The sequence below is a fragment of the Drosophila virilis genome, chromosome 4 (genome assembly GCF_030788295.1).
Source record: "Drosophila virilis strain 15010-1051.87 chromosome 4, Dvir_AGI_RSII-ME, whole genome shotgun sequence".
NCBI lineage: Eukaryota > Metazoa > Arthropoda > Insecta > Diptera > Drosophilidae > Drosophila > Drosophila virilis.
In genome coordinates this window covers 9,460,719-9,485,015 of record NC_091546.1, presented here as the reverse complement: position 1 = coordinate 9,485,015, position 24,297 = coordinate 9,460,719, and the positions used below count along the sequence as shown (strand labels likewise).

At 41.4% G+C, this 24,297-nt stretch overlaps 1 protein-coding gene across 1 annotated transcript; it reads left to right on the top strand.

Moving 5' to 3' along the window:
- The first annotated feature begins 17,452 nt into the window (after window positions 1–17,452).
- Window positions 17,453–23,100, top strand: LOC116651620 (uncharacterized). The gene is made up of 4 exons (XM_032438360.2): window positions 17,453–17,965; window positions 18,140–18,352; window positions 18,448–22,246; window positions 22,307–23,100. Exons 1-4 carry the CDS (start codon window positions 17,453–17,455, stop codon window positions 22,756–22,758), a joined length of 4,977 nt encoding a protein of 1,658 aa, XP_032294251.2. The 3' UTR covers window positions 22,759–23,100.
- Window positions 23,101–24,297: the final 1,197 nt, after the last annotated feature.

Below are 24,297 nucleotides of genomic sequence, written 5' to 3'. Positions count from 1 at the left end.
GCCGGAAAAATGCAGCGAGCGAACTGGCAACTCTGTATTTATAGAAACCAACGCGTTGAAACCGAGATGCAAATACAACTAGAAAGAGATACAAACTGTAGACTATGAGAGCGCATCTAGAAGAGAGAGATATAGAGAGAGAGATGAGGGGGAGAGAGAGAGAGCACAGAAACGGGCAGATAATTTTTATGATATTTTTAAACGATAAAATCACAGCAGGCGAAGTCAAGTGCACACACTCCCGAGCACATTGCATTGGCATCAAGTAACCGTTGCGGGTTTGGGCATTGGACTGAGTCAACAGAGCAAATGGAGCCATTAGCCGCCGCCGCCAGCCATATAGCCAGGTCTTGGCCTAAATATAGTCCAACTTGTCCAACACTCGAAATGGAGTTCCTATATTTGGGCTGGCCAATAGCGGCGGCAGCGCATTGCGCTCTCGTGTTACATGGGCGAGAGTTTGGGATTCGAATGTCTTAAAATTTATTTGGGGAAATTCAATTGGCAAGCCATAGGCTCGGGCCATGTGTCGCTAAAGCTGTAACTTTCTTCTTCACCTTCTTCTTCTTTTAATTTTTGTTTTTTTCTTTGGATGGGGGCGTGGCTGGGTCCCGTTTTGTAACATCGCATATTCCAGTCACGATTTAGCATTTTTCATCAGCGCTGCGATTTTCATGTCACGTTCGCTGACAAAGTTTTCTAGCCCGTAACCTTTACCCGTGCCAAGGCGCGAACTTTTCAAACGTCGCGTCTTTTGCGGCCATCTAGGCAAGTACATACATACCAACTGCATCCGCACATACATGCCTCTATCCATATAGGATTATACTCTTGCCTCCAGCTGCGAGCTGCCAGTTGTTATGTATTTTGGGTTTGTTTGCTCTTCAACAAAGTTTGTCAGTTTCGCTGATGTTTAATTGTTATTTTGTGTGTCTCTTGTGAAGCATTTTAAGTACGTCTGATCTTATTTTGAAGTTGTTCCAAAGTTCTCAGCTGCCTGCCGACACTTGACGTTACTAAAAATTGCCAAATTGGGAGCATTTAAAGGCACGTTTAACCTAAAGCAGAGATTGTCGTCAAATATTAGAGCCAAGCTCTGACAAAATGTTTCCCTTTAGTTTGTAAAAATAAATTCTTTAACTTCTTCATTTAAATAAATTAATATCAGAGATGGAAAAAAAAACAATAGAAATATGTTAATATCTTAAAGATGTTTAATAAGTAATGAAAAGAGTTGAGCAAAACTTTGACAAAAATTTAGAAGAGTTAATGGTGTTAAAGATAGTATAAATCTCCTGAAGTACCTAAGAAATCGAAGAGAAGGATTCCAATTTGATATACAAAAGACAAAGACAGAAATTGCTGCATATATAAACTTTATTTCGGGATAGAATCGTTTGGATCGTATCAAAATTTAAAAGTACATAAGCTCCTTAAGCCTTTTAACCCAATACTCGAAATAAACTCTTTAAACATTTAAGCTATATAACAGTTCGAATAGATATATATTATATTTTATATATATATAAATTTACTATATGCTATATTTCTCATATTATCTATCGATTCCAATTTTAAGCTTTAAGAGCACAAGAATGGTTTAAAACAACATTATCTTAACCATTTAACCAAAAGCTCGAAAATTGTGTATAACTTTGGGTAGTTAAAGTGAAATTATATTATTGGCGAGTTTTACAGCTGCTGCTTCATTAAAACAAGATCTGGACAAACTTTATTCACAATTTGTTTGCCATTTTGCGTAAAGCACAATAAAACAAATTAAACTTTGCAACCGCCACTCGGACGTTGGAAACTCTTGAAGTACATAGTTCGTTTTTGTTGTATGCTTTTTGCCACTTTATTAATTTCAAAATAAAATAGCGCAACCATTAACAATGCACAAGCAACAAAACAAATACACACACTCGCACGTAAAACGCAAGACAAGTTAGAGTGCTCTAGTTGCTAGTGTTCGACTAGCAGATACCCTCTAAGCTGACATGACTAGCTCTAGGTTTTTCTTTTACACATGCATACAAAGCAAAAGGTATCTAACTTAGGCTTCAAAAGTTTGTGAAATGGACAACAGAGGCGACAGACATGGACAGATTGCCACAGCTCGTCATCCTCATCAAGAATATGTTAACACATTTTATGGGGTCTACTGTTACATGCCTTTGCACTGTAGTTGTATACCCTGTTTCAATGCGCACAGGGTATAGAAACCACAATAAACAGAGAAACGCAGCAACAACAATAACTTCTGAAAGGCGAGTAAACTAAAGCCGGAGAAAAAATATGTTCACTTACACAATGGTTGCGAACGTGTTCTACATATACTGATTTAAGTACTTCGAATGGCATCGTATACACACAGTTTTGTAGTGCAGTGCAAAAAGCACACTACCAGCAGAAAGGTAGTGAGTACAGGCTACTGCTACTGCTGCTGCTGCTACTGCTGCTGCTGCTGCTGCTGCTGCTGGTGATGTGGCTACTGCTGCTGATGCTTCTTCTCTGCAATGTTGTGCTTCTTCTTGTTCTTTGCACGCTCCACAGTCATTTGGAGCATATGTTTCGAACATTTTTCATAATCAAAAAGCTTTTAGCGGCGGACAGTGGCAATGATGGCCACGACAACGATGCGGCTGCCACGCCCCAAGTCCCACAACTCAGCCCCCCGAGCGCACCCCTAAAAAGCTGCAAACTGACTAACTTATTGTAGCCAAGTGGAGCTTATTGTCCGTTTCATTTTCAAGTGCAGCAGCGTGTAAAATCGCAATAATGCGCCAGTTTCCAAACGCTGCACAGTGTTTGTTACCGATTTGTGGCATGACCGAAAAACTTGACAAACAGCTGCAGCGGCAACAACAAAAACTAAGATTTTCCATGCTGTGAAGAAGCTGAACTATAAGTTACCCTACATAAAAGATAATCTATTATAGTCCTTATGTTGGCATACTATATTCGATTTCTTTTATATACCATATATTTTACAAAACAAAAAGTTCGTACAGGCATAAAATAAATTGAAATAACTAATCAAAGAATTATGCGACAGACCACTATTTGAGTCAACCTTCGATAGTGTCAAATGAACGCTAACCAGTGTTGGTAAACAATAAAATACTCTTAATTTCATGTTATATTAATTTTTTATAATTTAACAAAAACATATGTGACAGACGACGATTTGAGTCAACCTTTGACAATAACATTAACACAATTTCTTAGAAACTAATAATGTATGCGCAATTAATTGGTCAACAATAAAATACTCTGATACTTTCTTTCATTTGAAAGAAAGTTGCTCTTTTTCTTGTGAATTATGTGTGATATCATTTTTCGACGTTGCACAGAGTAGGATTTAAGACAAGCCTGCTTGTGCATTTACCACGAGAAGTAACATCACACATTTTATACCAATAGACCGATGCAAGGTCTTACTGTGCTGATATACACATCATAGCATATAGCTACAGGGTATGAGCAAAGGAATTTTGCAACGACAAACTGCATTTGTCATGCCAATTGATTACAGACAACAACAACAACAACATGAACTAAAAAGCCCGAAATAACAAATTCAATTTGGCTCTCAACACTAAAAACAAGTCGAACAATTGAATTCAATTTTCATAGGCATAAACATGTTGCCAAACATTTATAACAAATTGCATTGAATTGAACGAGTGGCCTTTGTTCGTATGCATGTTAAAGCATACTTATTTACCATACCAATTTAAAATTGTTTATTTATTTATAGTTGACAGTTTTGTTGCGTATAATATTATATTTGCATTAAGCAAACAACAGCTACCACATTTAATTGTCGTTGGCTTTAGCCGTGCGCATTACCCATTTTATTACATTTCCGAATGCTTTTAATTGCCTTTCATTAATTTTTACGCAATGCCGGTCATCATATGCAAATAAATTGCACATACGCCTAGTTGCCAGCTGCAGAAACACAAGTGGAACCAACAGCAGCAGCAGCAGCAACAAAAATAACGTCGCACACATAATTAATATAGCACAGCCGTGTCCGCCGACTTGTAGGTTAAGTTGAGTTGAATCTGAATCTGATTGTAGCTCCCACTGAGTCAGACCCGTGCATTTAGGTAACTATAGCTATGCACAACAAAGCTGACTTTAGATAATGAATTAATGAAGTACCGCCAGCATTATGAATCCGCATACAATTAAGATACAATATAAAATAGATATATGTATATATTCTCATAATTTATCTTATAACGAACTAAATATATATACTGATGAATCAGAATATTAAACTAAGCTAGCGATCACATGTAGCTTTTGCCGAAAATCTACTGCCCACAGTCGATATTTTTCTTCTGTCAACTATGAGTTCTGAATAAATTGAAAAGGATTCATCTAGCAATAAACTGTGGATACATTCGTGCCTTGCCCCAATACTAAGACTAAGCTTTATTCTGGCAAACTAAACTAAAGTTCTCTTTACACATTTCTCTTGGAATCGATCTCCTTCTATCGTTCTGCAATTGACGTCCCTCCACACTTTATGATACAATTTTTATGCCAGCCAAAATCTTTCATTTATGCAGAACACTTCCGTATTTATCCAAACCTTTTTAATATATTGTTCATTATCTGTGACACAACAATTTTATTTTAAAATACAGAACAAATTCAGAATGCTGATGTCTCAATTTTAGAATGAAAAGTCAATCAGCGACTTGTTCCCGGACTTGGAGCTATCGCCCTTGTTATAGAAGTATACGAAATAGATAACCAGTGCTACAATTAAAAGTAAACCGAAAATCGAACAAAACAACATGCAAAGCAGCTTGCAGCCCAATTTTAAACAGCTGCAAATGTAACAGGTATTCATTAGCGTTATCATTCAAATGGGGCGGACGGACCTAAACTTACCATTTGCATATTCCACACATGCTCTAATTCCTAATAATTTAAAATTCGATTGTTGTGTATTTGTAAACAACTGTGTTAAATATGATGATAGAAAAGTCTCAAACTCCCATTTAGGCCAAAACATCGGATACTTTTGTATAAAAAAGTCCATTTCATTTTATTTATTTTTTTTTTGTAGCGAGAAATTTGTATTGCGCCTGTAAATTCATAAATTCGATTAACTTAAGCCAACAGAGCATTCAATTGTTGTTAAGGACCTGTAAAGCCAACTGCACAAATGAAATTTAAAAAATACAAATAAAATAAAAATATAAAAGAAAAGGAAAAACTCGCGTCGCATAATCGAAATGTATTTCGGCTTTTTATTGCGCCAGCCAAGTCAAGGTAAAGGCTCAGTGTCGAGGGTGTGGGTCGGTGTGTGTGTGTGTGTGTGTGTGTGTTTACGGGCAGAGAGGCAATTGTAGATGGGGGCCTTGGGGCGATAACAACATTTTAACGCCTTATGGTCCATTTAGGTAAAAGTGCCATTTGCGTTGTGGGCTTAACAAGAAATTATGACCTCTGGGCGGCGCAACCACAAGATTCAGCCGAAAAGAAAGTACATAAAAATGTGGCAAGCCACAGAAAAAAATCCAGCCTATTCCGATTAAGGACACGAACGATGAAGAGATAGAAGCTGGAGTACAGAATCGATAGTAGCCTTTGTATGCCTGATATCAAATATTATATATTTAGACCAAAGGCTTAAGTCTTGCATGGGCATGGGCTGATGATGTTCTAAAGCTCAACTGGAACTTATGTTTCGTTCAAGAATCTCTGAGATATCAGGTATAAACAGTTTTGATCTTTCAATCCTTAACCTGTTTGGCTTCTATCAAGTCACCCATGACATTAATAATATACAAAAAAAAAAAAATCCAAGTCCCTAATTCTTAACTAAGAGAAAATTGAAAATCACAAGCAACTTAAATTTAACAATGGCCTTAAAAAACACAAAGCTACTAATGATTGCCATGATGACTCTTGTGATTATTGATAATATGTTTCTCCATGCTATTGAAACTGTAATAATCGAGAGAGGAAAATCGGAGAGCGACAAGTGAGAGAAATAATAATATACTGGATCGATTATCTGGAGATTGATTGGAGCGGCAAAGTATATGGTTATGAAACGCCCTGACGAATAAAGTGATTCAAAATATACTTAATTAAATTGAAAATTGTGTAATATTCTAGGATTAATCAAATTATTTAAATCGTGTAATTATTGGGTTATGCACACCTATAAATAAAGGTCATTAAAGTGTGCTGTGAAGAAATCTGTTGCAACGAGTTTATTTATCAGGCGAAATGTCGGATGAGTGAGCCTTGAAATAGTCAAAGATACTATATCTAATCATAATTAACACAATATTGTCAATCGAGAACAAGACCTGACCACGCTATTAGGCACCAGTCATGAAGCTCCGTAAAATTGTTTCAATTGAACCCGGCTCGCCTTTTAAATGGTTAATGTTAGTGGATAAATTTGCCAACTATTGGCTTTTCATAAAAACCCATTGTTCAGGCTCAGGTGCCTCGATTTCAATGCTCTTAATTTGGCCTAAAGGCGGGCAACCTTTACGACTGACTACTTAATGTTAACGATGCGCCAAAGTTATGACAGGGCGCAAGTGTTTGGGGCCAATCGAGAAAACTGTTGAGCTCAAATCTGTGCATAATAGCTTTCAGGGCCCGATGAATTTCTCGTAGCCACCCAACCCTACGCCAGATGCTTACCTCTGGCCGCTGCCACTACTACTTTCGTGGCGTTACATTTCAATGAAATTTCCATAAGGAAACCATTTAAGAGCAGCCGAAATGCGGAACGAAGGAAATCTGTGAAAAACCGCAATGTCAGTGGAGTTGCGCCCATCAAGCCCCTGCCTCTGCTCCCGCCCGCCTCCTCTGATTGTTGTGTGAGGCAGAACTGATGCTAGTAGTTAACGATACTTTGTATGCAAAGTGCAAAAAACGGAAGTGAAGCGCCGAATAGTCGAATCAACTAGCCCAAGCGCCGTGTGCGAGGTTGGGGAAGCTGGCTAAAGAATGGGAGGGGTGGCGGGGCCGGTGGCGTTCAGGCCGCAAAGCGTTCAGAAGCTTGTGTTTGATTATTTTTTACGCCGGAGCGGCTGCTCCTAGCTATTTCTGGTGCACTTTATTTCGCAGATTGTAAGCGTTTATATCCAGCGCAGGAGCCGGAGCAGGAGCAACGCTGACAGCTGACTGAAATGTCGAAAGTAACTTGAAATCGCTTGGGCGAAGCATTTGGCAGTTTTTGGGTTCATGGTCCACCCGCTTCAAGTGCCCGCCGTATCTATGTATCTACGTATCTATCGTGTGATTAAGAACGTTTCGTTGTATTTAAGTGTTGGCCCAAAGCTCTTTGTTACTCTTTATGCCCTATTGAACGGCTATTGGCTGGCGTCCTCGATGCGGCGGTGCGGTGGTGCGGTGGTGCGGCCAGCAATGCGGATTGGATCCTCGAGCATATCATTACCACAGATGCGGCTGACAGCGGCTGCTTTGTGCACGGCTTTAGATGCAATTTATCGATAATCGCTTGAGTTTGAAATAGAACTGGCCGTAAACTTGCCAAATAAATTATTCAAAATTTGGCACTTAACAAAAATATAAAAAAATTAACTATTTTAAAAAGAAACGCTAAAATTTAAAAACAAAAACTAAGTTGCCGCCTCGCCTAGGTATTATTTTTGTCTATATTACAATTGAATATTCGATATTACAAGAAACATTTCTTAAATTAATTTACTTTACATGCCTTTTAAATTTATCTTAAATTCTTCAACAATATGAGCAATTATTAGTATTAGAAATTGAGAAGATGTGAAGACCTTTCAGACTAATGCAGATCTAGTCTCATTCGCATAATTTCATTAGGGCCCCTTAAAATGGTGTGCACAGCGCATCAATGCGTTTCATTCTATTCCATTTTCGGCTCCTTTCTTTGTATACCCTGAATATGGTAAATAGGGGTGTAATTGTTGCTTTACAAATGTATGTAACAGGTGCATTCATGTATTCTTCTTGAAGTTTGGTAATTATGTTCACCTATTTGGTCTTATGTACAGAGAAGGAAGCTGTAATTTTGTGTAACGGCAGATTTGCATTGCTGGGTATCTTATAGTCGAACAATCCCAGCAAGAGTCCGCTAACTTATTTCATTATTTCAATGGCTTCGGCTTCTACAACCTTAAATTTTGTTTTTTTTTTTTTCGCCCTTCTGCTTTTGGTTCTCATCCGCTGTCTCTTCTCTTCGATTGCCTTTTAGTACATTGAACACTTGGTATTTGCCATCTGCGTGCTTGGGAGTGCGTAGGTGGGTTTGGTCGAGGCGGGCTGGTGTGTGTGTGTGTGTGTGTGCCGTTACTTCGATTTGTTTCTTATTTAAATTTTGTATACGCTTCAGGCGACACTGTACCAGGGCGGACGGTTGCTGAGCAGGGCTGCATTAAGTGCTTTGCGGGTGCAAACGCGAATTAATGCGAGCCAGGAAAAAAAAAATGAACAAAAAATGGGCGGGGGGAGGGGGGGATGGGAAATCGCTGCGGTTGCCAGCTGTAACGCGTTTAATTTATACGCTCGCCCTGGCAACACAACAAAATAAAGAATGGAAAAAAAAGAGAAGAAATAAAAATATATATTTATTTTACAGCTGCTTCAGCACTTAGAGATATGTGTGGGTGGGTGTGTGGGTGTGTGTGAAAGTGTTTCGGGCAATAAAAAGCAGCCAGCGAGTAGCATTCAACACCTTTTTCTATTTTGGCCAAAAAGCTTAATAAACAAACGACCAAATGGGGTGCGGATGCGGATGCGAATGCGGATGCGGATGCGAATGTTAGTGGGTTGGCAATTGGCGGTGACTCTGGGCACAAACCAGCGCATAAACATTTAAGTCCACAATTTGCACAGCACGTAAAGAGGCACCGCACACACACACACACACACACCCAGCAGTTACACATGCCCTGCCCACACACACACACACACGCACACCAAATGCTAGCCAAATGCAATTTTCACGTGCAACCACAACGAAATTTATGCCACACCAGTAACTACAGCTGCAGCTTCAGCTACAGCAACAGCAACAGCAACAGCAGCTGCTACTGCTACCCGGGACCACCCACCCAACCACCCACAACCGCATCCACATGCCACTGACAATAGTTGACACCGTCAACCGTCCGCCCGCAGCCGCAGCTGGTGCACCTTGCACCAGCATCGCATATGAGCCGAAGTCGAAGAGTCGACATCGCAGTCGCAGTCGCAGTCACAGTCGCCGTCGTCGTTTTCGTTTTCGACGTCGCGGCTTCATGCGTGCCCGGCTACGTTGTGGCAACATAAACATTAATGCAACAACAGCAACAACTGAAATAACAACTGCAACAAGCGCCAACCCATCAGGCTCAAATGCATGCCCCATGGACAATTTGATGCGTGAGCGAGACTCAAAGCCAGCTTCAGCGGCAAGCTGTGAGCTTTTTTTTAGCAAAGCCCAACGGGTATTCGAGAGCGAAGTCAAGTCATAAAAATTGAATTAAGTAATTTGGTCGAAGCTTTTAGCTTTAATTATTCTTTCCAGAGAGTCTTAAGACAAAAGCGCATTAATTAGTTTTCTCAGCAAAGCTCTTCATTATTATCCAAAGTAACTTTCCTACAATATTGACACAGGTCTTAAGATTATGACATATGAAATGCACTAAAATATATTCCAAAACTATAGAATATGCTGCGTGCTTCTAGAATCTTGGCACGGACTGTAAATTGACCACTGGCCATATGCGAATAGTATGCATTCAAGTATTGGCCACGATTCCTTTTGTTGTAGCTTTGTGTCGTGCCGTGTGTGGGGCGCATTGTAATGCAGCGCTATCACCTGGCGCTGCATTTGCTCAGAAGCCAGCTTATTTATTGCTGTTGAATTAAAATGAAAAACGTTTGTGCTGGTCGAGGCTGGGCTCAGTTCATGTTCATTTCAGGAGCGCCACATGATGACATAACCATTGCAGAGCAAAGCAACGAGCTTTCCGTGTACTAACACGACAATAAGCAGGTGCGAACAGCTGAAGGTAGTGTGGGAGGAGAGGGAGGAGCAGGTGACCTACGGCTGGACGCACCGGCAGCTCAAGCAGTCATAAGCACGACTCATGGACACCTGCAAGTGAACGGACTTTGGGTTTCCGTTTCCGCTGCAATGTGTCGCCGCCATTATGCAAATGCTATTGCCCATTCTCCGCCCCCCTCTCAGCCACAGTGCACAGCTCATTGCAATCTGCATTTAAATGACCCAGGCGAGGTGAAACGCGCGCGCGCTGAGATTTTATCGAGCATCGTCTTGTCGCATCATTTGCAAAAATATTAAAGAAAATATATAGTCAGCACCTGGAATTATGCATAAAACACCTCAGGTGCCGCCTCAGTATGGTGCGTGCCTGGCGCTCCGAAATGAGTTTTTGGTCTCGTAATTGAAATTCCTTTTAATGCTGTGATTCCTTCTGGCTTTGACCGGCCAACCGTGACCAGTCAACTAATGATTTTTAGCTCTTTTGATTGATTGCCTTTTCGAATATTTCCCTGCTAATGCAGGTGAATGCAGGCTGCACGAGACTCTTTGTTGATTGAAGAGCCAAGAAAAATGCCTGCAACTGGCATGCAACTAAACAGAAGTTTTTCCTCATCCCGCACATTTCAATGAAGTTACCTTTTTTTTGTGCACATCTTTCCTATTAATGAGCAGAGTTTATTATGGAGTACTTACCTCCATCAGAAACAGGATCAATATTCTTTCGATTTGCCACAAATATATGATTTAAACTCCAAGCAGCAAATTTCAATTTCAAGTCAGACACCATTCGCTTATCAGATTATTTAGTATATTTTATACGAATTTAACTTAAATCCATTTATAGAAACATTTTGTTAAAGTTAAAGTAAAGTTTCGGCTGTGCTTTTGTTCGTGTAGTCTAAACTAATTTTACAGACGGCTAGAGCATGACAGTTGCTAGGTGGCTGCAGGAAGGAAGGCAGACGGGGGGCATTCCCTAGTCGTTTTCATAACTTTGACAAGGTAACACACAGGGCCAAGAGACGGCTAATAAAGTTGCACGTACTCCCACACACTCATACACACACAGACTGAGGGTGGGCCGCACACAAATTGTGTGTAACGCGTTTTGTTATGAGCCAGTAGAGCACACACACCAGCAGCCCGCACACCCACATGTATGCCCAAGAGAGTTGTTAACGTTTTTTCATCGCTGTGTTTACTCTTTTTCATCTTGGCGGCAGGACTCTAATGACAGGACCCCTGTTGTAGGCAGGTTGGCAGCCAGGTGGCGATAAGCGACAATAAACATAAAAAATAAAAGTCAAGCCATCCACACATCCCTCGCCCAGCCCCTCCATCCACCATCCCTGCCCTTCGTGATGCCTATTTCGTTTTATGCAATGCTCGACAAAATTTTGAACAACCATGCGAGATTTTTGTCGAGCTTTTTTACAGCTCTCGTGGATTTTCAGCGCATCAAATTATGCTCCGTTTCTCCTCCCCAATCCCTTTCTCCTTGGCATACGCAAATTAGTGCGCAGCGCAAATCCAATAATTGAATTATAATTTACATGCCGCCAGCTCTCTCCCCCCACCCTCTCAACTTGTACCCCGCAGTATGGAGGAAATGTGGCGCAAGTAAACAATAAAGATGTCATATACAACCGCACGGTTGGCGCGATTGGGGGATTGGGGCTGTGGCCTTATTGGCGTTATTGTGCAAACGTTGTATTCTATACCCTTGGATTAATTTTTTGTAGCCCTTCAAATGTTTGAAACGTGATAAATATAATATAGCCTTTTACAGATGAAAACTCTTGTGGTTAAGCTGTATGTATTTACAGTTGACATGACAATATGGCAAATGCATATCAGTCGGATTGTTAAGCCAGAAGCTCTGTTTAATTGAATGTCAGATTGCGAATTTGTATAAATGTCAACTAAAGTACAGGGTAGCTGGCAGTCAGGCAAACCCAACCGAATGGTTGCATGCCGACTTGTTTACCATCATGGATGTCAAATATTTTGTATATTATTTTTCAAAGACCGCAACAAAAGTTGAATATCAATATTTTTTGCAATTCATTTACTTTTACGAGAGCCCCAATCAAATAATACATGGAAAACAAAAGAAAATATTTGATGAAAAAATGTTTGTAATGCGTATTTAATTAAAAAATACTCGAATATACTCATATTTCGGTTTCAATTCTTTTACGTAGCAGAAACGATTTTATCAAATATTTCGCATAGAAGTTCTGCAAAGAAAGCGCACATCAAGAAGCAAAGTAGATCTTTCGAATAAAAAACAGATCAAATCCTGCACAAGCAATAAATATTATTGTTATTTGAGGTAAAAAGGTAGATCGCGAAAGGTGAAATATTCCCAATCTATGTATGCAAAAATATTCAATACAAAGTGCCCTACCCAAAAGAAATAAAAACACATTCTCCATGTGGCACAGAAATACATATGTCTAGAATATAAGACATATATATTATATAGTCGGGTATGCCAGCATTAAACGCTTCAGTCGCTCTTTTAATCAGCATCAATATGTAATTATCTATTTGATTAATAAATTAAATTAACAATTTGCAATATATTTTGTATTTTCCAAGCATATTTCTTCAATTTTAAGCCATGTCTAGAGATGCTTGGATTAATGTATGCAATCAAATTAAATTTAAGACATTTAATAAGCTGACACTTGACATATCGACTTTGTACATAAATTCAAATTAATAATAAGTTCGTCGTATCCATTTCGTAGCGTTTGTCAATTTGTCGCCTCAGCAAAATGGGGCAAGGCAGCGAGACCAGACGACAGAAGCTACAGTCCCAATGCAATGTCAATACATTGCAAAAAGAAATTGGCAACACGCACGACACTGTGTGTGAGACGGATGCTGAGACCAAGTTAACCAAGGATATGCTGGCTCGTCCTGGCGCTTGCCATCTCCCTGGGCTGTCGTCATGTCGAACGTCAGCTTAACATGCGATCAGCGACAGTGAACGACAGGCGTAAGGACATGCTGAAGTGGCACGCCTCGGCAACACCTCCCCGCCAACACTTGCACACTCGCACAGTTGTCTCTTTCTATACATATACATATACCCGCGCTGCTTTGAAGATGTTGAAGGCGTTGACAGGCAACAATTTGCAATTGCTGAAATAATTTCGCTCAAAATTGTTTGTCGCCCACTTTTGATGCGTGTTAACTGCCAAATCAATCGAGCCAAACTAATGCAGCAAAAACGCATCGTTCGTTTGCCATTAAAAAGCAATTTAATTTACTCAAATTTAGACGACCACACACACACACATACACACACACACAGCCACGCAGCCACACACACACGCATATGAGCTGTAAAGTATGCTACACGTTTTGAGAGCTGCTTGCAGTGCGGCAACATTTTGTAGCTAGATAAATTCCCATTATTAAAATCGAATTTGCAAAGCACGCATACGGCAATGCGCTCTTGCATTGGGGCTGCAGTAATGGAAAGGGCGTGGCATTAGTGGACAAGTGCGGAGCTGCCGCTAGAGAAGAGCTCCACTCGTGTCACGAATGCAAGGCAAGCCGGAATGAATCCCCAATAAAAATAGACAATGTAAAAGATACTTTTGACAAGATTCGAAATCTACACAATTTTCTAGTGAAAATTGCAGCCCTGATTTTTAATTGAAGCCGATGTTATATCCCAGTGCGTGCACTTGAACATTTGAAAAAGTTGTTTGTATTATATGAATATGTATTCAATGTTGGCTTTTGAAGAAGGAACTATTCGTGAATTATAAATAAAAAGATACAAATATGAGAAAATATACTCGCATCTCTAGCTACGATTAGAGTTCTACGGACACACAACTCAAAACATTCTCCAACCCTAATCGACCGCCCTCGCCATCTGTTCAACACTGTTCTGTTGGCTTTATCGTGGCCGCACATTTTATCACACTCAAATTATGCAAATAATCCGAGAAAAAAGCAATTAAAACGAATATTTCGTTTGTTACCAAATGCACAAATTATCAGATTGGGGCGTAACATTGGGTCAGCTGTGTGCTCGACATGTTTTCCAATTAATTTGGCTGTCGTCCAGTGTTGAATAACGTGCTTATATGCAGCTGTCAAGTGTCTTAAACAACAGGAAGGAACACTATTACGAAAATAAATAAATATTACCCAGATAATACAAACGACACGCCCATTCGCCCGATTCCCATATTGTGTGCAATAAATTTTGAAAATTGCGAATTTTCTACTTCAATAAATTGTCAAATCTGCAAATCAACAATAACTTAATCTACGGGACCTCTATTGCATTGAGCGCTTGAAGGTGTAGCCTTAGTTGTGTGTGTGTGTGCGCGCGTGTGTGTGTGTGTATAAGCTCCCTGACTGCATGCAATACATATACATAATGTGCTGTTAACGGCTCATAAAATTGCACTTTAAAACGCGATTCGCCAGTCGCGACTCGAGCGCAGCAAAGGACAAAACAAAAACAGGAAGTGTCAACGACAACGTTGGGTTGAATCGGCAACAACAACAGCAACAACAAAATAAAAACATGCGAACAACCGAGCAACAACGAGGAGGCAAAAATATCATCACGTGGGTAGTTCGAAACGCGCTTGTCGAACTTGACATAGTGAGGAACAATGGAAAGAGAACAGTGCTGTAACAATTGATAATCAGAAAATAATAGGAACAGTTGGCATGGTGCATGAAAAACTGGGATAGGCAGAAAGTGGCACAAATACAAAACTTAATAGAAAAGAGAATTCGGAAGGAGAATAATCAAAGTGAAACAAAGAATTTGGAATAGAAACCAAGACTGGGAATTGTAGAAAATGTCCGGAACTAAAACGAAAAAGTGGGAACACTTCTTCTATTATATATAAATAACAAAAAATGCTTCAACTAAAAGAAAAAATATGAGACAAAAGAAATAAGCCGATGAAAACGAGTTGGGAATAGAATTGGAACAGAATAGCATCCAAAACCATAGAAAAAGGTGAAAAATGTGTCTCTTATAGGAAAATTTCAATGGACTAATGCTAAATAAAAGAATTGCATACTTGTAAAACGGCCCTCGCCTCGAACTATAAATAAAGGGAAAACGAGTCGCATTGTCGCATTTGTGTCTGCCACATAGGCACATAAATTTTGAATTGGCGCTGAACCTAAAAGCAATGCGAAAAATTATTCGTACATGAAATAAATAATATAGATAAATTATGCGCTAGCAAAGAGCAAACAAAAGATGATGCAAATGAAATATCTATAGCAAGTAAACTTTAAATAAACAGCAGAACGGGACAAAAGTGTGACAAGAGACGGGAACTCTGCGGGAACTCTTAAGGTAGGTAGATTTTCCGTAGCTAAATAATATGGAAAATAATTTCATACGAACTGATAAATTTCGTTATAAGAAATGTCACTGATATGCACTCTGTATAAACATTGCGACAAACTATACAAATGCAAACTCACACACACACACACGCACGTAGACAACAAAAATGTGAGCGACAAAAAACGTTGCATATGCACAGGCGCTGCGCAAAAATTCCTTTCATTTTTTCACATTCGAGTGCAATTTTTCTGCGTACTGCTGCATAAATATAAATAAACATTTTTTAATATGCTCACAAATGATCAAATAAAATAAAAGGTAAATACCAAAGAAAAACAAAAATACGCACACACACAAACACGCACACGCACAGCAGAAAAAAAAACAACAACATGACAATTTTTAAAACAAATATAAATAATGCACAAATAAAATGACGAACGAAGCGAAGCGAGACATAAGACACGACCCATTTAAGTTAAATGCTCACTCGGGAACAGTTTTTTTGGTGTTCTTGTTGTTGTTGCTGCTGCTGCACTTTGTTATACCCTGTAACCATAAATGGGCAATCCTCCGATCCTGCGACTAAACGCGAAAACAAGAATAGTGGGTCCAGTTAAGCCATAAAATATATTATTATTTGAAAGCAAATTGTGTGAGTTGTGCTTGGAATTTCAATCAAGCTCAGCCTTTGCAACTGAGCTCAGTACAGGGTAGCTGCTAATCGAGCAGAACATATTAGCTTGCTTTTGTTGTTGTTGTTGTTGGTTTTCAAGCTTTGTCGCGTTGTCATGAAATATGCATGCCAGATATTTACACAACAGGCATTAATTTTGCAATTTCATTGGCGCTTGTTGTTGTTATGTTGTTATTATCGTTTTTTATTCATACTTTTTATAAGCAACGCGGCGCTAAACGGCGCAAAATTGATATACGACACGCCCCCACCGGAGGCCCATAAATATGCAACAAATGACATATAATATGTATGCTGCATATGCTCTTTGTGCGAGTGGAGCCTTTGTTACATACAATTCGTTAACTGTGAGAAAGCTGAACAAAGTTATTAAACAAATATATTACAATTTGTCAATTCGATTCCTAAAAAGTGACAACTGTTCCCAACTTTTGGTTCCAGAGCTCAAACTGTTCCTGGGTTCGATTCACGGCTAATGTTTACTGCTTGTCTTTTGGCATCGGTTCGGGTATTGGCTAAGATCTTTTCAGATATCTTAAGGCATTTAATTATATTCATAATTTAATAAAAAATTGGTTTTTATTTTGGCAATTGGTTTGATTCTACAAGAGAACAAATTGTAAATCCGCCTGTTTGGTCAAGTAACAGCAGAGATAACACCGACGGCTGCGGACATCATCCAACAGCAGAAAATAACAATCATAATTACAGCCTAAGAGCAAATAGTTTTTTTTGCGCGCTCTTTGTAAGCTGCTGTCCACTCTCCTTCTGAATTGCTTTGCTTGCATTGCTGCCCTTCGCTCTAACCGGCGAGCGTCTTATTGGAGTTTCGTTTCGATTCGCTTTACATATTGTTATAACCAGTCAGTCTTTCGTTTTGATCGCAACCTAGGCACAACTAATTCGAGTTGGCTGCCAAGCAACAATTTAAAACTTATAAATTCTAATAAGTGCCCTGCGCGGCAAATAAATCCATTTGAAAACTAATCTAAGTGTTTGAATTTCGCTGCACAAGCAGTTAGAATTAATTGGTTGCAAAAAAGCTTGCAACTACACATTTTGGTGACCCCGACGTGATTTTTCTTTCTTTCATTTTTTCTATTTTTTCTTGTACTTCGTTCTTGTCGTGTCAACGGACAGTTATCAGTTCGGGCAAAGCTGTGTGGTGAGCCGTTTGCTTGCGCATCTGCATACAGTTGGTTGTTATACATAAACGCCGTAGCAAATCCCCGCTAATCGTTGCGCGCTATAACCCGCTATACGCTATCTCGCTCGAACGAACACTTGCGCGATCAGACTTGTATTGTAGTTCGGCTGTGTGAACCTTGTTGTGCGCTACATTCATAATTGCGCTACATTCATAATGTTTGATGAAGGTGCAAGTGCAAATGGAAATGATGAGGCGACATCAGCTAGTCAAGTGGCGGTTGGAACCCAGGCTGCTGTTTTTAAAATAAAGATCAAGAATTTAACTGATCGACTCAATAGATTGTCCTCGGAACTTGATCCCGCTCGACTTCGCGATGTTGATGACTACGAGCTGCAAGATTACATAAGCATGGCATCTGACTTGCAGGCGAAATTTGAGATAGTCTGTGATGGTTTGTTGGAGGTGGATCATGCCAGCGTTGATGAGGATCTTCAGACAAGTTTTGAGTCAACTATTAGGCAGCTACGGCTGTCCCTTCAACGCGAGCGCGGAAATCGAAGCAAGGTTCAGCAGATTCCGCATTGTTCCACCTTCAATTCAGCCGCAGCCGATGACTCGCGTTCTACCTTTGTTGTTCCAAACCACTCTCGATTGCCTCAACTTAAATTGCCGGAGTTTAGTGGAGGCTACACAGAATGGGCCGATTTCTCGAACCTGTTCACCACGGTCATTGACAAGGATCCGTATTTGACCAACATTGAAAAACTCCAGCATCTACGGTCATGCCTTAAAGGAACAGCGCTGGATACAATTCGCTCATTGGAAATTTCAAACGCAAATTATGCTGCCGCTTTAGAACTGCTTGATAAGCGTTTTAATAACAAGCGTCTTATTTTTCAGGCACACATCTCTGAAATTTTGGGTTTGAGAAAGGTGGACAAGGGCGCGACTGCACAGCTGCGCGAATTTTCAGATAAGCTCAACTCTCATCTACGTGCTTTAAAATCGATGGGCAGTGTGGAACAGATCGCCGGTTGCGTCATAGTACATACGTTGCTGCAAAAACTAGATAGCGTTACGCAGGCTAGCTGGGAGGATGATGCGCCGTTGGACGTCATACCATCATGCGAGCGGTTTACAACCTTCATAGAGAGGCGTTGCCAAAGGCTGGAAAATGCGGATCACGCTACGGCAATGTACACGCCTAGCTCCCAGGTGGGCCAGAACAACAGAACAGTAGTAGAAGAACGTTTGTAGTGACTAGGAATGGAACGAGTGCTTGTGTGTTTTGTGAAGTCGCAGGCCACTCTATTTATAAATGTTTGCAATTCGCAAATTTATCGCCCTTGCTGCGCCTTCACGAAGCCAAGCGGCTTGCGCTGTGCCTAAACTGCCTGCAAAGGGGACATCAGCTGAGAGTCTGCGGCTCCAGCGCTTGCAGAGTTTGTGGAAGCAAACATCATAGCTTGTTGCATCTTGGCAACACAAGCAGTCACATCGCTGCTTCTAGCCCAAACAATGCTCAAGATACCGAAACTTATTCGTCATCCCAAAACACCTTGGCGGCACTTTTATCTTCGCCTCTCACTACCGCCCAGCATCTCAAGCACGATGTGGTCCTGCTTGCCACTGCCGTCATCAACGTGAAAAATCGCGCTGGCTCCTTGGTGCCTTGCCGTGCGTTGCTCGACTCTGGGTCGCAGTTGCACATCATCACCTCTCGTCTTGCTCATCAGCTCCAGCTGCGCAAATTCAAGTCAACAGCAATCGTCTCTGGCATTGGTGATGCAGCATTTGCGTCCGATGGGTTTTCGGTCAACATCAATGTCAAATCTCGAGTGTCGGAGTACTCCACATGCATCCCGGCCTTGATTGCACCATCCATCACCGATAATCAGCCTGGCTTCACTCTTGACCCTGCATCATGGAACATTCCATCAAATATACAACTAGCTGATCCTGAATTCTTTAAATCTCAGCAAATCGACATGTTGATTGGAGCCAGTCTGTTCTTCGATCTGCTATGCGTCGGCCAGATTAAACTAGCTGCTGGACTGCCGATATTGCAAAAGACTCGCCTTGGTTGGGTGGCTACGGGAGGTGCCTCACATGCTGGAAAATCATCATTCATGGCCATGAGATCAATGGAGAATCCAGATCTGCTGGTTGACTCGCATCTGCAGCCTAATACACAGATTGATGAATTAATCCGTCGTTTTTGGGAATTGGAATGCTGCACCGACCCTGAGTCCTTACCAAACAAGGAGGAACGCGACTGTGAGGCACACTTTCAGGCCAATTTTAAACGTCTGTCGACTGGCGACTATTCAGTTCGTTTACCGCTACGTCTAGGCATGTATCCGCTGGGTGACTCCTATCAACAGGCGGTTCGTCGATTCCTGAACTTAGAAAGAAAACTAGACCGTAATCCACTATTGAAACCCCAGTATGCAGCATTTATCAAGGAGTATCTTGACTTGGGTCACATGTCACTTGTTACCTCAGCTGCACTGGGCCAATGCAAGTACTACCTGCCACATCACTGCGTGCTGAAGGAGGATAGCACTACAACCAAGCTAAGGGTCGTGTTTGATGGCTCAGCAGTTACTACCTCTGGACACTCGCTGAATGATGCACTGATGGCAGGTCCTACCATCCAACCGAAGCTGTTTTCGATACTGATGCGGTTTCGTACATTTGCAGTCGCCCTGACAGGCGATATATGCAAAATGTATCGATGCGTACGAGTCGAACCCGCAGACAGTTATTTTCAATGTATCTTGTGGCGTGAGTCTCAGCATCAGAAGATACAGATTTACAAATTAGACACCGTCACCTACGGCACAAAACCAGCATCGTTTCTCTCAGTGCGAGCTATGCACCAACTGGCCATGGATGAGCAGAAAACTTTCCCTATTGGCTCTGACATTGTTAAAAGAGATTTCTACGTGGATGACCTCATTTCTGGTGGTAGCTGTGTTCAAGAAGCAATTGAGATATTGAAACAAACATCTGGACTACTCGCCAAGGGGAACTTTAGGCTGCGCAAATGGTGTTCTAGCGACACATCTGTACTCCAAAACATACCGGAAGAGGATAGAGAAACGCTGCTTAAGTTTGACGATGGCAGTGACATCACGAAAACGTTAGGCCTCGTTTGGGATCCCGCTTCAGACTGTTTCCTTTTCTCCTTCTCTCCACTGAGGTTGCCCTCCAGACTGACAAAACGGTCAATACTCTCCGCAATTGCTCGCTTTTACGACCCCCTTGGTCTTGTTGGTCCCGTAATAACAAAATCGAAAATTTTTATGCAGGATCTCTGGAGAGAAAGGCTGGACTGGGATGAGAGCCTGCCCGTACACTTAAGCACAGCCTGGGTCAACTTCTGCGCTGATTTTGAGTATACTCAGCAATTCCAGTATCCCCGTCGAGCACTCTCATCAGACAGTACAGTGGAGATTCACGGATTTTGTGATGCCAGCCTAAGCGCTTATGGAGCATGCGTCTATACAGTCTCAAAGTGCAATGGCAACACCAGCGTGCGTCTCTTATGCTCCAAATCGCGTGTCGCGCCTGTGAAAACCATCACGGTACCAAAGCTGGAACTCTGCGGAGCTGCATTACTGGCTCAACTTCTCAGCGAAATATGCCAAATGAAAGTGTTCGACTGTCGGTATTACTGTTGGTCAGACTCTGCCGTGACTTTGGCTTGGATTCGCAATGATGCTTCGAAATTCAATGTTTTCGTTGCCAACCGAGTCGCAGCCATCCAAGAGCTCACCACTGGAATGGAATGGCATCATATTCCCACCGAATTAAACCCGGCGGATATAATTTCACGAGGAGCGCTGCCTAGTGAGCTCTTCCGGTCTCCATTATGGGCCCATGGTCCGAGTTTTCTCAGTAAGGGAAAGGAAGAGTGGCCTGCCTCCTGTGTACCTGTCGAATCCTTACCAGAACTTCGACACAAGGTACTCCTCGGAACTGCAGCGCAACCGGATCTCTCGATTGGTTGCAAGTTCATCAATTCGTTTTCCAAGCTGCAGCGGGTCTTTGCTTATGTTTACAAATTTGTAAATCGAATCCGAGGAGCTGAACTAACCGTTGACCACTTGCATCATGGCACACATTGGTTGCTGCGGTCAGTGCAAATGGCTACTCTCAGCGATGACTACAAGGCATTGAAGGAAGGAAGGCATGTCAAACCGTCTAGCTCAATGGCCTCTCTTGCACCATTCCTTGACGACTTCGGCCTACTTCGCATCGGTGGACGGCTGAAAAACTCGTCGTTGGACTTCTCAGCGCGACATCCGATTATATTGCCCCGTCAGCATCCTGTGACGCGAGCAATCATAGTTTACTTTCATAAACGAAACTTACACGCTGGACCTCGCGCTTTATTGTCTTCGATTCGGCTCCAGTACTGGCCCATTGGCGGTCGAAAAACAGTCTCCAGTATTGTTGCCAAATGCATAATCTGTTTTCGTGCCAAGCCACGATTGGCCGAGCATATAATGGCAGACCTACCAGCTGATCGTCTTAATACATCGTATCCCTTTATGGTCACTGGCGTTGATTACTGTGGACCATTTTACTACAAGAACGAGGTGCGCAACAGGCCACCAGTGAAATGCTATATCAGTCTGTTCATATGCTTCGCTACAAAGGCGGTGCACTTAGAGCTTGTAAAGGACTTGTCCACAACATCGTTTCTAAACGCCCTAAAACGTTTCATCCTGACTCGCTCTCGACCTTCAAGGATCTGGTCTGACAATGCGACAAACTTCGTAGGTGCCAAGAACGAACTAGCAGATCTGAACCGCCTGTTCCTGAGAGACGAGCATGTCAAGGCCGTTAACGAGTTTTGCCTAACCGAATCAATTGAATGGTTGTTCATCCCTCCTCGCTCTCCGCACTTTGGTGGACTATGGGAAGCCGCTGTGAAGACTGCTAAGCACCACTTTTATCGATCTGTTTGCTCTTCCATTTTGGATTTCGATTCGCTGCGTACGCTCGTCTGCCACATCACGGCAATTATTAATTCTCGACCATTACTTCCACTTTCAGAGCATCCAGGTGATCTTGACGTCTTGACACCCGCACACTTCCTGGGTACAGCGCCATCTTCATCATACATTGAGCCCGATCTAAGGCAGCTTAACTTCAATCGGCTTAATTATTTTCAGCGCGTCACATATCTCCAACAAGTATTCTGGGCCCGTTGGCGCGAAGAGTATTTGACGCTTCTTCAACAGCGCTCCAAATGGCGCACTCCTCAGCCTGGACTCTCCATTAACGATGTTGTCCTTGTAAAGGATGAGAATCTACCGCCGCTGAAGTGGCCACTCGCCAGAGTGCAAGAGCTGATCTCTGGATCTGATGGGGTATCCAGAGTTGCTGTGCTTCAAACTGCGACTGGAGTCATACGTAGAGCTGTACGAAAGCTGTGTTTGCTGCCCAAACAGGATGATGTTGAAAGCCCTTGCCTTCCAACGGGGGGAGAATGTTTGGTCAAGTAACAGCAGAGATAACACCGACGGCTGCGGACATCATCCAACAGCAGAAAATAACAATCATAATTACAGCCTAAGAGCAAATAGTTTTTTTTGCGCGCTCTTTGTAAGCTGCTGTCCACTCTCCTTCTGAATTGCTTTGCTTGCATTGCTGCCCTTCGCTCTAACCGGCGAGCGTCTTATTGGAGTTTCGTTTCGATTCGCTTTACATATTGTTATAACCAGTCAGTCTTTCGTTTTGATCGCAACCTAGGCACAACTAATTCGAGTTGGCTGCCAAGCAACAATTTAAAACTTATAAATTCTAATAAGTGCCCTGCGCGGCAAATAAATCCATTTGAAAACTAATCTAAGTGTTTGAATTTCGCTGCACAAGCAGTTAGAATTAATTGGTTGCAAAAAAGCTTGCAACTACACACCGCCTAAAAATCACTTTAAGGCCCACAAAAAGTTCGTATCAGCATGTAAAGTAAAATTTAAGTACAAATAAAGTTGTTGAAATTGTTGACATCAGAAAATTTGCGAATAATTGAAAACAGATTTGAAATAAGCACAAAATTTGAATAAATGTTGCGTATGCATAAAAACTCATAGCCGCAGCACGAGGATTTCTATAAATTAGTCAAATATGATTTACGCTGATTTGCAGCCAGCATCCGTCCATTTTAATAGCAGGCACAACAATTTATGTGACCCATGCAAAAAGTAACATAAATCATAAATCGAAAAGCTGCAAGAGAAGCCGCCTGGGAACGGAAAACCGTGAATCGGGCAGCGGGAAACGGGCAGCGGGCAACGGGTGTTTCGTATGCAATTATTAATATTTTGCAAAATGCACAATTGAAATTAGTCGAAAATATTTCAATGTTAATTAGTTGACGAGCCCTGGGGCATAATTATAATTGTCTTTATACATACATATACGAATATTTATGGATATTTTTCTGGTTCTTGTTTTTTTGCCATTATTTGGAATCCATTTTCAAACGAAATCAATTAAGCGAACGCACAATGCGTTGAAGTTGAGTATGATTGGATATTTGATGGATATATGACATTACTGACCAGCTGGATATGACCCGAAAGCTGGGCCGCTGCGCATTATTGGCCGCCATTTTTGACGCTGCTTTGTTTCCGTTTCCGTTTCCGTTTCCGCTGTGCACCGCATGACACAGCTGCATTCGTTTGTTTTTGCACAAAGCGATCCATATTTGTTGTTGTTGTTTAATCATTTTTGCAATTGAATTGACGTGATGCTTTTATGACAATTTCAATCAATACACAGCACAAAATTACATATTGTTATTAATTTATGACAGCACGCGTAAATCCCACAATAAATATGCGACTTTTCGCATGAAATACGCGTATTTCGCACTAAGCCGCGACAACAAAAAGACCGAAGTCTGAAACTGGCAATGAGAACTCTGTAGAGAATATTTGCCCGCATATGCATATGTATTTTCAACACATATCCCAGACAATTATGTATTCGTAATGTTGTTACACTTGAGTAGCTACCCAAAGGCGCACCTTATAAAGCAA